The following is a 13,976-nucleotide window of genomic DNA, read 5'->3' on the forward strand; positions in this document are numbered from 1 at the left end:
TTCGTTTTCTTTGAAGGTTCACATGTGACTTGTGACTTATAAAATAGGTTGTTAAGATATTGGTGTCACAAAAAAAATGTATTCATACATACATACATTGCTAGCTTTACGTTTGAGTTTTACCTACTAAAACTAACAAAATCATATATATAAAGGCCTCATGGTTTTATCATTTCTCCTAGCACAAAAATCACAATATATACAAACATCTCTTTACAAATAAAATTGTTCAGAAGAGGGTATGTGTATGTGCATGAAATCATCAATGGATACGCCACATACGGATAATTTTCGAATGCCCGTTCATTATCCTAGGTACTCAAAAGCCGACTATGAAGCTATGCCGGAATGGCAGCTTGATTGCTTGCTCAAGCAATACGGCCTTCCCGTTATTGGCAATGCTAAACAGAAGAGGATGTTTGCCATGGGAACTTTTCTTTGGGCTCTTTGATGTTCAAGTTTTTGTGAGTTGATGAGTAATATAAAAGGGTTTTTTAACTTACGTAGGAGGAAAATATAATAGCTTAGCTCCTCTAATGGTAATTACTCTAATTGATTAGGTACATTTTTACTGTATGCAAACGAAAAATACAATCTAGGACAAATTGTATTTTGTGACTTTGGAAGCATTTCAATGGATCATTTTGGGCACAAACGACATAATATAATGGTGTGTTTTATTCACCTATTAAGACGTAATGTTCATGTATATCATTTATTAACCCTTTGTTAACATAGGACTTTTAGGCTTTATGCTTTGCAAAATATAAATATTTCCATTGTTATCGGATTGATTGACCCGGGCCTTCAAAGGTCAGTCTGTTTTCCATCTCAGAAGTGAAAAAGACAAGGCTTCTAGTTTATTACTGGACTCAAACATGATCAACATACACCAGCTTCGATCTTATAGCCCAAACTTTTTATACCATGTATCAGCCCAATAATTTAGGATATGGATGAAGGGGAGGGCCAGAATAGCGTAATTTTGGAATAACTTAGGTCTTGTTTGGTTGACAACATATAATTGCGAAAGTCAAAATTTATGAGATTTAATTAGTTGGATAGTTGTTTGGTTAACACACAAAAACAAAATTAGAATAATCAATTAAAATTTTCACTTCTGTGATGGAAACAAGTTAAGGAAATTCCTTCACTGAGATTTTTTAATAAAAATTATTAAATAAATAAATTACACATTAATCACAATACATTAGCGCCGCAATGCATTATTTATCAATCTAGCATAATTAATAGCTAAGTATAATTTTTTTTTTTTTCCCATGTGTAATCACGTAGAGGTTCACATATAATCGTTTTAGTTTATCATAACGTATTGTTGATTGATATTCCGTACAAGAATAAACAATTTCTAGTTGTTAAAGGTGAATTGTTGATGCAAGTAAGTCGAATATTTGCTCTTCTCTATTAATACGCATTATGTGCTTTGGGGTTAATGTCATGCTAACAAAACTTTGAAATAAAGTAATTAAGGAGAAAATGATTGTAATAACGTTAACTTATTCAATGTTTTTAGGTTGAAGCTGTTAGGATATTGACTTTTAATTTAGAATTTGAATTTGAAATCTGAAACTTTGTTGGAGAGGAGTTTTATTGTAAGTAAATTATCTTTAGATAACGAAATAGAACTCGTATTTAATATTTGAACCTCTTAAACAAAAGTAAGCAACCACTCCATATCTATATCTATATGATAATCAAATATCATTAAGATAGCCATGAAAATTGAACTCTCGAATTCATGGTTGGAAGGTATACCTCTTATCTTTATTCAATGATTATAGTATTTACGGAACTTAATATTTTTTCTAATTTTTTTTATAGATATATGGTGAATCAAAATTAAATACGCGGAACTATTTAAATTTTAATCATAATTACATATTCTAACTATTAACATAAATGAAACATTTTTTCAAAAGTCTAGAATTAAAAACAAATTAACTTTTAGTTTGATTGAGTAAATTGAGTTGTAAAATGGTCCAATTTTCTGTTAATGAGAGGATACATCCTGGAAACAACAAAGCAAAAAAGGATTATTATTATTAACTCCATGACAATGAGAGAGAATGAAGACCGCTTTGGCCGTTATCAAATTTTTAAAAATTGGAACAAAATATTTGGTAACAAACGGTCACATGGCCCAAAGTCCTTATCACATGTCCTTTGCAAATTGCTCTGGCTATTCTTTGCCTTTTTTTTTTTTTTGGACACCACATATAACCTCGATACTAATTTAATTCTTTAAAATGACCTCCAAACAAACGTGGTTAATTTTGAAATTTTATGTTTAGTTAAAGGTTTTAGGATGATAAACTCGTATTTTGATAGCTAGAGTTAAAGTCGTATATAAAAAACAAATAACGATGATAATGACTTTAATTGATTGATGAGCTTAAGCTCGATTTGAGATTAGTAAATAAGATCAAGTTAATAAAGTTTGCGTAAACTAAACATATTTTATAAATATATCAAAAAAAAAAAAAAGGATATACTCCTCGCTTATAATTAGAAGTACGTACTACTTACATTCTTGGTTTATCTTTGGATTTACAATAGTAATAGAACCAATGAAATAAGAGAGTATTATATTTTTCTAGAATATTATCATTTGGCAATACTTTAGAAAACCATGTTTAAATTATAGATATGATTTAACAAACTTATCATATAAAAGCAATAATATACACATTTTGGAATTAGGTAGTATCCCTCTAAGATAATTAATTTATTTTATTTAAGGGTATATATCCCACAAAGTCCAATAATATGTTTATGAGTTGTATTAGAAATTTAGAATTTAGTGAATAAGTAACGGATTGCTTCACTGGCAACGAGAAGCCAAAACTATTTGAAATTCTTCTTTTAAGCACCTAGATAATTTTCTGAATAATGATAAGTGACATCTTTGTTTTTTATTTCAATAAATACTTAGGTTATGAATTTATGATATAAGTTCTAAATTAATTTTGAAAGAGTATCCGGCAACAACAATATGTTTGATAAAAGTAATTACACCCAAAAGTAAATAATCGATTTATAATAAAGAAAAAGGTTGTCAAAAGTGTTGGAATCAAGAGAAACAAAAATGAAAATATTTATATCAGATACGTCAAAATTAATGATATATAACTTCATATAAAATGTACAAATTTGCAAGCAATCAATCTAAGTTCTCAAAATACAACAAGTGAAAGTTAGAACAATTTTTCCTCTAATAAAGTTTCAATTCGAGTCACATCTAAATAAGTCTAATAGGTCGTGAATTATCGATTAATTGAAACACCAAAAAAAGAAAAATCTCCAATTCCCTTAGAAAAAACCTACTACTAATAGAAAGAAATTTATAGCACTATAAATAATTGTAACCCTATGAAAAAGGAATGGACCTCCACCAATTTCTCTCCTAATGCCTCTCTCAACCCTCCAAAAAATAAAAAATAAAAATATTTTTTTTATTAAAAAAAAACAGCAAAAAAATGTAAAATAAAAACTGGAAAACGAAAAAACAATCTGAAATTAGTGGGGTCCCAGTAAAAAAGCCGACACAAGAGACAATTATAAGACCCCTCCTTCTACCCCCAGCACATGCTGCTCTGCCTCTTCATTGACGCATTTCATCAAACACTTTGTGTGCTCTCTCTCTCTCTCTCTCTCCTCCATTTTTTCTCCCTCTACAACCTCTCTCTCTCTAATCCACTCTCTACCCTTTATTTTTAAGGAGAGAGAGGGGCTGTAGAGATCCCTGCATTCTTATTTGTTTTGCACCAGAGATTATTAACCAAAGATTAAATTTTTTATAAAAGTTGGAAAAAAACAGAGTTGAACAACAATGGAGGTTGCAAAGGCTTCGTTCATTGTATTGGTTGTTTTCTCTCTCATCTTTGCAATGGCTCAGGCTCAAGCTGCGGGTCCCGCACCTGCTCCTACCAGTGACGGTAATTTTTCATTTTTTTTTTAATAATTTTTTTTGTTTAAAATAATGTGATTATTTCGTTGAAATTATTGGACTTTGATTGAAATTATGAGATGGGTATGTTGGTTTTCTGCATTTCCAATAACTATGGTGAAAATGCAAAAATGGGTTGTTGTCAGATCCAAGAATTTTTGTTGTTATTGAAACTGGGGTTTTCTTTGGGACATTTCATCAAAAACCTAACATTCATTCGTAAAAAACAAGAATGTATTTATGTTCTGCATTTTATTAGGATTGCGCATTTTGTAGATCTATGTCATTGCAGACAAAACTGGGGGAAACGAATCTGGTTACCCAGAATTTTATATTTTAGAACGAAAGTTTTGATTTTTTTTGCCCCCTGTAAAATCAATGCATTGATTGTTTAACCATTATAAAAGGGTATATTATTGAAGTTTAGATTTGTTTCCAAAATTTGAAAATACTACTCCGTATTAATTATTGCATTTTATTAGCCAAGGTTTCGGCTATTAAGGGTTTGGTGATTATTAGATTAAATTTCAATAATTTTGAGAAATTAATGGGAAAAAAAGGGTTTAATTTTAAGCAATGGTATTATTTGTGGTTTTGTTTATCCTGGATGGTTTTTTTTGGCGAGATTCAATCCCGAGCTTAGGAGAAATTTTATATGATTGAAGTATGATGAAAATTAGAATAGTAGCAGATAGAATGTTTGTCAAAGGTGGTTGATTTAGATTTAGATAAGATTTACCTCCCTCCACTTCTTTTGCTAATAAATTAGTATCATAATGCAAATGATATCCAAGATTTTACAATGTGCTTGCAATTTCTTTTGGTACTAACAAAATCTTGGTATATCATAGTTGAAATTGACACACTTGTTAGAATCATCGCCCTCAACCACTTCATCGTGTATGAATTAATAATAGTAGCCTAGTAGGCGATTACTCGTATATTATGTACACACAATTGACTTGTGTTCTTCAATTGATACCTTTCAGGGACAAGCATTGATCAAGGGATAGCATACGCGTTGATGCTTGTCGCCTTGGCGCTTACATACCTCATCCATTGAACTAAAAAGTGCAACAATGGAGGCATCATCATAAGTAACATCACCTTGAGCACTAAAAATGACGAAAGTGCTCGTGATTTTTGGTGTATTTTTCTTTCAAAAGATAAAAACGTGAGAGTGGGATTAGTGTAACTATTCCCAATTTGTTTAATTGATGCTTATAGAGAGTATGATTGATTGTGATTGACTAGGAGGTGTATTTGAGCCCTTTTAGACATGGTGGTGTAACATCTAATTTGTATTAGATGGGGTGATTATGAGTTCATTTATTTGCACATAAATTTATCTCATCTAATACAGCTATGGCCTCTATCTCGTTCCTTCGGTTTCACCCCCCCCCCCCCCCCCCCTTCATTTGGTATTCTGAATACATTATGCTTGCATTTGTAGTTCATGATGAGTTTAAGATTTTACCAGCTAAACTAGTTGAGACTCGTGTTTTTAAAAAAACGAAGCCTTTTGGTGTATTTGTGTATTGTTCTCATGGGAGTATTCCATATCAAACAGATGGAGACAGACATAAAGTACCTTGTGTACTTATTGACAAGAAGGGAGCTGAGGGTGATTTGTGTGCACCAAGTCACCAACCTACCATTAATTGGTCTTATTAGAACGAAAGTTGTTTCGTAAAAATGAAAAATCCGTACTTTATTTTTTCTTCTCTAATGTAAAGTTATAAAATCCATTCTAAAGAGTGAATATCATGACATTTGATTGTCATGACCTTGACTATTTACTTCACTAGTCTTTAAAAGCAACTTTTGTTAATCCATAGAATATTTTGTAAATCTTTAAATGTAACAATACATGTTAAACTTTTGGTGTTTTCTCAAGGAAACGAGAAAATTGATACGAGTATTACATAATCTTGCTAGTAACTAGAATTATCAATTCAGTATTCTTCAAAAAAAAAAAAAAAAAAAAAAAAATTCTCTTGTTCCATGTTCATAAAAAATGCTTAGTACTTTTAATAAATAATAATGCCTACTACCACATGTATTAGTACGACTAGAGGTAGTAAATTGGTCCTTTTTTTTTTTTTTTGAGGAAATAGTAAATTTTCCCTTCGATTTAGGTCAATTCATGCCGTCTTTGAATAGTGACTCATAAATTATTTTATATTTAAAACATATTGTCAATTTTAATGAGAGGCGTGAACTAGGCCTATTTAACACCAATAGAAAAATAAGACTATTATGATTAAGCAAATAAGCACCAAAGGTAATTACTAATTAGTGAGGGAAGAGAATCAATACCTCATCGTTGGCGTCTGGCGAATCATAACTTAGTCTTCAACATGCATGCTCTTCCATTCTAAATCTACAAAAAAAATTTATTTTTTATTTTTTTTAATGGGTATTACGTTTGTCAATATATAAATGTCATTATTTTTTTTGAATAATGTCAAAAGTTTTAAGATTTAAGAAATTACAACAGTTATAGTTTTCATCTATGATGAGTAGGAATTTATTTAATAAACAGCTACCAAAAAAAAAAAGAGTAAGCAAAATTTACGATAATTGTCTTGTTAAGACTGTAAATCTGTATTATTAGTTTCCTAAAATAAATTTGTACTCTGTACACTTGAGTAACTTTAATTATTTTTAACCTGATGTCAAAAAAAAAATGATAAAAGAAAATACGTAGTACGAGTACTACTTATAATTGATGGACCAACGTTGAGTCCATGAACCCAATGTAGGGTTTATCAAATCAGCCACATTATCGCACAGAACAACATCAGGACATGAAAAGACCATGCTAGATGATGCAGGATGTTGGTGCTGCATTATTGCATCCAAGGGGACCATACCACATGCGAATATGCGATTACTCGAACGAAAATTCATCACCCATACAAACCCCTTGCTTCTCATTTGAATCACCAATAACAAAATCTGAACTACAAGCATCTTGCAAAAAGAATGATGTAACCCAAATTGGTATACATAAAAGCAAAAACAAAAGGTGAGAATACAAAATGTACAAGGAAAACCGAGAAAACTCTCAGCAAAAATTTATCATTACTTCGGGATATACTGTACTTAACAAAATTTTTTTGCTCAACCTTGAAAACAGACCTGTTAAGTAACCTGACATAATCTATACCTGTGCTTGAGTAACCTCCAAAATTATATTTCAAGGTCCGAACTTTTGTTCTTTGCTTTATTTATGTAGCTTTGAAGACTGTATTTTCTGAAGCCAAGTAACCAAAAACTGCATTCTTCATTGGATGAGCGATCTAATCCTAGTTATGTGAACTGCCAATAACTTTAAGCAGGGGTTATCCTAGTGTTAACTATGTATTTCACAACTTCATAGAATGAAACCACAATCCCAACAGATGGCCCTGCACGAGCAATACGAGGGCTAGCCCCTGCAAAGAGACCCTTAATTCCTCCATCCCTGTTTCCATATTTGAGCACAGCCATCAGTAACAGGGGCACACATGGGTTTATCATTAATAATAAAAAAAAAAAAATGTAACAATTAAGAACAACAAACTGCAGAAAGGAACACAAGGAAAAGCAAGAGTGAACATTTCATTTCTCCATTAGTCACAATACAATTCACTCAGTAAAAGGAGGCCAACATTTCAAACACCCCCCCCCCCCCCCCAACACACACACACAAAAAAAAAAAAAAAAAAAAAAAAAAAGAAAAAAGAAAAAAGAGAGAGAGAAAAGAGCAAAAACTGTAGGTAAAATCAGATTTTCTTCCTGCACATCTTCCATATTAAAGCTTTGTAAGACTAACATATGCATGTAGGAAAGAAAAATTTTCCACTAAATGCAATTTCATTTATCATACAGCCATGCTGGGAGATGTTTCACTGATAGTTAAAAATCTCGACTTACATATCTCTCTAAACCTAGCATCTTAGATCAATTTGTAAGGTGTTTTTTTTTTTTTTTTTTAAATTCTTTTAAAACTACATAGATCATAATAGCTGAATTTTCAATTCATTAGTATGATGGCAAAAACCCATTTATTTCAATAATTTTCACAATGATGATGAGCAAGATAACTAATTTACATTGATAAGGGGGAAAAAAATCATATAATAAACGTAACCACAACTACTCCAAACAGTCTCATTGTCTAGTTCACTAGTTTACACTTGTCTACAGCAAAAACGTTTGCATTTCCTTTTCGAGAAACATTAGCAATAAATATTTAGTTCTAACCAACATATCAGGCATCAAGCAATTTTCATGTTTGTCGAGATTCAAAAAAAAAAAAGTTTATCTAATTAAAGATAAAAGAACTACCTCCAGATCTCCATTAGAGTCGTCCTAGTGGTCATCCTGAGTGCCTTGTGAGGATCCTTCTGGAAAATCAACAATAATAGCGTTCAGAACTGAGATAATAAGGTTCATAAAACTATCCAAACAAATTCTACAAGGATATAAAGATTACAAACACTTTTTTTTTAAAAATTATAATAAAATGCTGGGACTTAGTATGAGAACAGCAACTTAGTAAGCTAAATACATAGAGAAAATGGTGGCCAAGGGGGATAGTTGTATTATCAAACAGGGTGTTCAACAATACAGTGCCTTCTTTCGAGAGGAAGGTGCTCTCCACAACAAACTTTCACAATTAATTTCTTGATGCATTCCCCTTAACCCAAACTACTATTAATACCCAAATTAAGCAAGCTAACACAGCTAAAGCAGAGAATCAAAATAACAAACTAACAACCAACTTATTCATGGATTACTATTATAGCCTCCACCCCAAAACTGATTTCTAACAAACTTCCAGCTCAGCATTCTTCTGGTTACTTCTTGGACCTTCTAGCATAAGTAAAACGGATATCAGGCTTGGGTTGATTCCTTGAATAAAACCTCTAATTTGGGCCCTTAATCACAAAATTATTTTAGTACAAATTATGGAGTAACACCCTTCAATGTTTTCCATTCATCATATGTTAAAGTTCGCATGAGAACCCACATTTACCCTCACACTCAGAAGCAATTCACTTCGTGTCAGATTTTCTCCCCTTTGAGGGAAGTCAACTACTTTTTTGTTCTGCCCAAAATGGTTTTATTCCTACTAATGTGACTTATAACAATGATTTGGATATGACTATAATGTGATTTGGATATGACTATAATGATTTAAGGTGCATAGCAAGGGGCCAAGTAATGAGAGAAAACATAAAAAAGATGTTGCCATAAAATTATGGAGACTAGGTAGAAAGTGGTATCAAAAAGGTGATATTATACTCAGTAACAGAAAAGCATTGGAGAGGGTTTAGAAAGAGGCTAGACTATTTTAGAGGTAAATTATAGTAGGAGCTACAAGCCTACAATACCAAGACTGTTTTTTTTTTTGTTTAATAGTTGTGGATAATTAATTACATTGAAGTATTGAACAAAAATCATCAATTTACCAATCTGACTAATGGCTTAAGCAATGTAAATGTATTATGAAGCACCTTATCATTGTCAAGGTGAAGAATCCAGATATGTGAACCATCTTTTAAAATCTGACAACGGAAACTATTTAAAGACGTTAATTTGCACACATTGGGATTTACGAGTAGAGTTACGTAATTTTGCACATTTTGCACTTAAGCACAGTATAGATTAAATGCACCACTTCGGGGTGGTCATCTGTCAATAGTCCAAAACTCCAAATAATAAATACCACACTCCAGTATCATGTCCAGCCAAAGAAAGCAGATTTTGTTTGAATCAAGCAGATTAAGTTTGAATCACACCTCTATTTGTCTGCGTGTTCTAGCCACATCCAAAGGACATGTAGCACCAGCAGCTAGGCTTCCAGCCACAAACCCAGAAGCAAAATTTGACCCGAGAATAGTGATGGCACTTGCTTCATCTCCCGTTAAAGTACTAAGTCTCCTCCTCATCTATTGTGTGAAGGTACCCATTAGCAACAATAATTAGAGCAACAAAACAAAACACTTTCAGCAGTACAGAACAAAAATAATAAGATCGTACAGGTTCAAGGGTTGACCAGCAGATTGCTGAAAAGGGTACATCACGAGCAAGTTGTGCTCCAAGGCCTGTCCAGAGAACGCGGTAACTTTGCACTGTCAAAGGAAAGTAGTGAACATATGTCAGATACTTAAATAGGCATTAAGATAAGCCCGTGGAAAAAAAAAACTTCAAAGGACTAAAAACTAACGAGTAAAGACTGCAAAAGGAGACTGCATTGGTTACATAACAGCCAGGATGAACTTACACTTGCTTTGAGAGGATGCATTTTTGGCATTTGAAACAACCCCAATTAAGGTCTTCAATACACCAGGAGGCTTCTTCCCAGTCTCCTTGAATGCCTACAATAAAGAGAGAGAAAAAAATTCATAATTGAGAGGGCCAAAACAGCATATTTACAGTGATTCACCCAACAAATAAAATAGAAACAGTAGTGCATCCCTACTCTAGCAAGACAGGAAAGGATAAGCACCTGCATTCGTGTTCGAGCAAGTTCAATTGGATAGCATGTGGTACAAGCTAAGGAGCGTGCTAAAGCACCGGCAACAAATGGGACATATGGCTCTACACTTGGAGCATTTTCAGCTGCAAATTCTTCCATGCGGATGCGGAATACATCATAAAAGGGAAGATAAATTCCCACCTGTTGTAACACACAGCAGAACTTACCTTGTCAAACCTAAAACTTAAGTGGGTAAAATTGAGATCACATTTATCTACAAGAAGCTCACCATCGGTATAGCCAGTGCCAAACCAGCATTTGTTCCTCTCCATAGTCTAGTAACTCCTTCCTGCACAGCGACTAAAGTTAAAAACCACCCTAAATAGAAAGAAAAAAAAAATGAACACAAAGTAAAGCTAAAGTATACAACTAATAATGGTGTGGACCTTAAAGAATTGTAATCGCAGGTAATAGATTCACTGCTGAATAAAATAGACGGATCAACAGAACACAGACAGTTATAAATTTCCAACATTTAGAACTCTAGCACAAATACCCACAAAACCTTGGGCAGACAGATCAAACGCAAACAGCAGAAAGGTTCAAATGTACAATAGGGAGCCTATAGGGATGTACAATCACAACAAAATTAATTGTCAACATAGGTGTGTTATCAGCCACTTTTATGCTGTATTGCTTTGTTGGGTCAATGGATGTAAGATATTTAACCCCCTTGAGTAGAAATAAGGAGCTAAAAACACTAACCTGTTGGACAATTTTGCACAAAACATCCAGAGTTCCTTTGTATTGAAAACAATCAGGTGGACACATCGATACCGTTCCCTGAATGCCAGCTCGAGCACATGATGGGGAACACCTTAAATCTGCAAACAACTGCAATCAATAGTAAAAAAGGATAAGTAAAGAATGAATGTTATACATAAACATTCCATGCAATAGCACTGGTTCAGTCTTTAATAGTAAAAAAATATACCATATTTGGTCCAAAAACTGCCATGCGACTAAGGGCATTACTTAATGGATGTGCATATTGAGCTCCCGCAGCTTGTGCTTGCAACCTTGTCTGCCATAGATGAGAGATGCAGGTGAGTATTATTTACACAGACGAAAACCCAGTCTACACAATACACTCCTTAGATCACCAAATTCATTTGACCATGGTTAAAGTTTAAAAGTTGTATGGGGTGGCCAAAATCAACAGCAGATAAGCTAAGAGGCTGGCAAATCCTCTCCTAAGCCATCAATCTAAATCAGAGTAACAGACACTGTCCGCTCAACTAAGCAATAGTAGCATAATACACCCCAACCACCTACACGTAAGCCATAAAGAGGCTGTTACATGTAATGTGTTTGTTGCATTTGGCCATTATAAACCTCCAAAACCAGTCACTAGATGCACTCTCTGACAGTCTGACCCTCAAGGCCTTATTCAACGGAAAATAACTCAAGTATCACAAGGAAATTTATCAGTGAGGCCAATAATTTTCTACTTTTGTAAACCATAATCCAGCATCTTGACTTAATGACTTGTGAAGCATACATTCTCACACTTCTATTGTTGTCCAAAACAAAGGTAAACCTACACCACACCCAAAACGTGGAGAATACTTCAACAACTTTGGAACAACATGCCAAAATGAACACTAAACAACTGTAGTCCAGCCAAGTTGCCAAACTACATGGCATTTCCTACATGAATAACTAAAATGAAATGCAGCAACTGCTACCCTAGAGGCATATAATGTAGCTTAGTCACTTACATCTGTACATTTCTTCCCTATGCCTAGCAAAAGCGAAATTCATACTAGATTATCGTTGTTTCCGTTGCAAAGTCCTACTTATGAAATCGACAATCTCTTATAACACACAATACCAATAGAAATCACCATTCAAACCAATTCTCTACCCGCAAAACAAATTCAGCAAACCAACACAAGAACACCCACTTATATCAATTAGCATGAGAATAATTATAGATAACCAGTAATCTAATTATCCCAAACAATGCATATTCTTACAAAAATACAGCTCAAAACCTCAAACTAATACAAACCTTGGCAACATCAAGAGGATTAACAATGACAGCAGAGAGAAAGGCAGCACCAGCAGCAGAAAGCGCATTTGCAGCCAAATTAGTAGATCTTGTATCACTTGAACATTTCTTCTTTGACTGATTTTGAGGTACAGATTGAGATTGTGGCTTCAATAACCCGTGAATCAAATGTTCTGACATAATAATGGCATTAATTTCTTCACTCATAAACCCATTATTATCTTCATATGATTCCTCGGACCTCATCCATGGCTTATTATTGATGTGTGTTTCTTCAGATTCCACCATATTTTTCTCCACTTTTTTCTCCCTACAACCCCAAAATAAAACCAAAAAAAAAAATAAAAAATGGGTCACTCTAAATTAACAAGAACTTGATACCCAGAAACCAAAAACTCAATAAAAATAAAGAACAACGGAATTAAAGTAACAGAATATTGAAAAGGGGCAAACTTTATAGCAAAATTTAAGCAAGAATATATGCGAATATTGGGAAAGGGATCATAACATGTAATAATAATCTAACAATATTATTAAGAACTAATATGAATTTCATGAAATGGGAGAGAAATTACCAGAAACAGGAGAGAGAAATAGAAGCGAAAAACCTTGAAGAAGGGTCTAGGGTAGCCGCGCAAAGGTGGTTTTTTTTCAACTATTACAAATTTACAATGTTGGGCTCCGGCAAATTACTTCTTTTTTATTTTGTTGTTTTATTTTGGTTCTCCTATTTTTTGGGGGAAAAGTCAATTTTAATTGGTTCCTTTCAAAGTCAAAAATTCCTCAAAGAAAAATTTGGTGCAGATGAATTGGAAGTATATATGGTCCAAGGTGGAAGGTTTATCAATGTAGACCTTAAATATTAGAGATACATTATATATTATTTATTTTATTTTTTTGAAGAAAAGATACATTATATATTACTCCTTATTAATTAAGGATAATTAAGGTATATATATTGTTAATAACTTAATATATTGCGGTATAAAAAAATATATGATTGAGATCTTTAGAATGTTGCACTTAAAGAGTAATATATTCTTATTTATTGGTCTTTGTTATTCCTTAATATACTTCTAATATTGAATCATATTCGAATTGTGTTTAGAATTGTCTAATGATAATAGACCGAATTCAAAATTGAATCGATTGAAATCTTTTCAAATCAATGGATTTCTTAGTAATAAGCAAACACATATTGGATTGTGATGACTTAGAGCAACTCCAATGGTTGTAGCTAGGGACTTGCTTGCAATTTAGAAAATTCCTTAACTATTAGCTTAACCATTGGAGCTACCAAATTAAATTAGCTTGGTCAAGCAAATTAGCTTAGCTAAGCTAATTTGCTTGAGAAATAAACTTGCCAAAAAGATAGGTTGATAAATTTATAAAATTAAATGTAAAAAGATAATTAACAAATTGAGACTCAAATAAATCACAAGCAACTAGCTAACCATTGGAGT

At 32.8% G+C, this 13,976-nt stretch overlaps 1 protein-coding gene and 1 long non-coding RNA gene across 2 annotated transcripts; one reads left to right on the forward strand and one right to left on the reverse strand.

The window, feature by feature from the left end:
• The first annotated feature begins 3,576 nt into the window (after positions 1 to 3,576).
• Positions 3,577 to 5,274, forward strand: LOC145564353 (uncharacterized). The gene is made up of 2 exons (XR_014094808.1): positions 3,577 to 3,956; positions 4,957 to 5,274. It is a non-coding gene; the product is annotated as an uncharacterized LOC145564353 (long non-coding RNA).
• Positions 5,275 to 7,014: 1,740 nt separating this feature from the next.
• LOC145564354 (mitochondrial carrier protein MTM1-like) lies at positions 7,015 to 13,254 on the reverse strand. The gene is made up of 11 exons (XM_081624676.1): positions 13,089 to 13,254; positions 12,514 to 12,823; positions 11,434 to 11,523; positions 11,205 to 11,333; positions 10,729 to 10,788; positions 10,470 to 10,640; positions 10,245 to 10,338; positions 10,001 to 10,092; positions 9,760 to 9,909; positions 8,303 to 8,361; positions 7,015 to 7,436 (listed from the first exon to the last, which is right to left on the reverse strand). The coding sequence occupies exons 2-11, from the start codon at positions 12,799 to 12,801 to the stop codon at positions 7,304 to 7,306; spliced, it is 1,266 nt and encodes a 421-aa protein (XP_081480802.1). The 5' UTR covers positions 12,802 to 12,823; positions 13,089 to 13,254; the 3' UTR covers positions 7,015 to 7,303.
• Positions 13,255 to 13,976: the final 722 nt, after the last annotated feature.

The sequence above is a fragment of the Chenopodium album genome, chromosome 10, assembly GCF_948465745.1.
Source record: "Chenopodium album chromosome 10, dcCheAlbu1.1, whole genome shotgun sequence".
Taxonomy (NCBI): Eukaryota; Viridiplantae; Streptophyta; class Magnoliopsida; order Caryophyllales; family Amaranthaceae; genus Chenopodium; species Chenopodium album.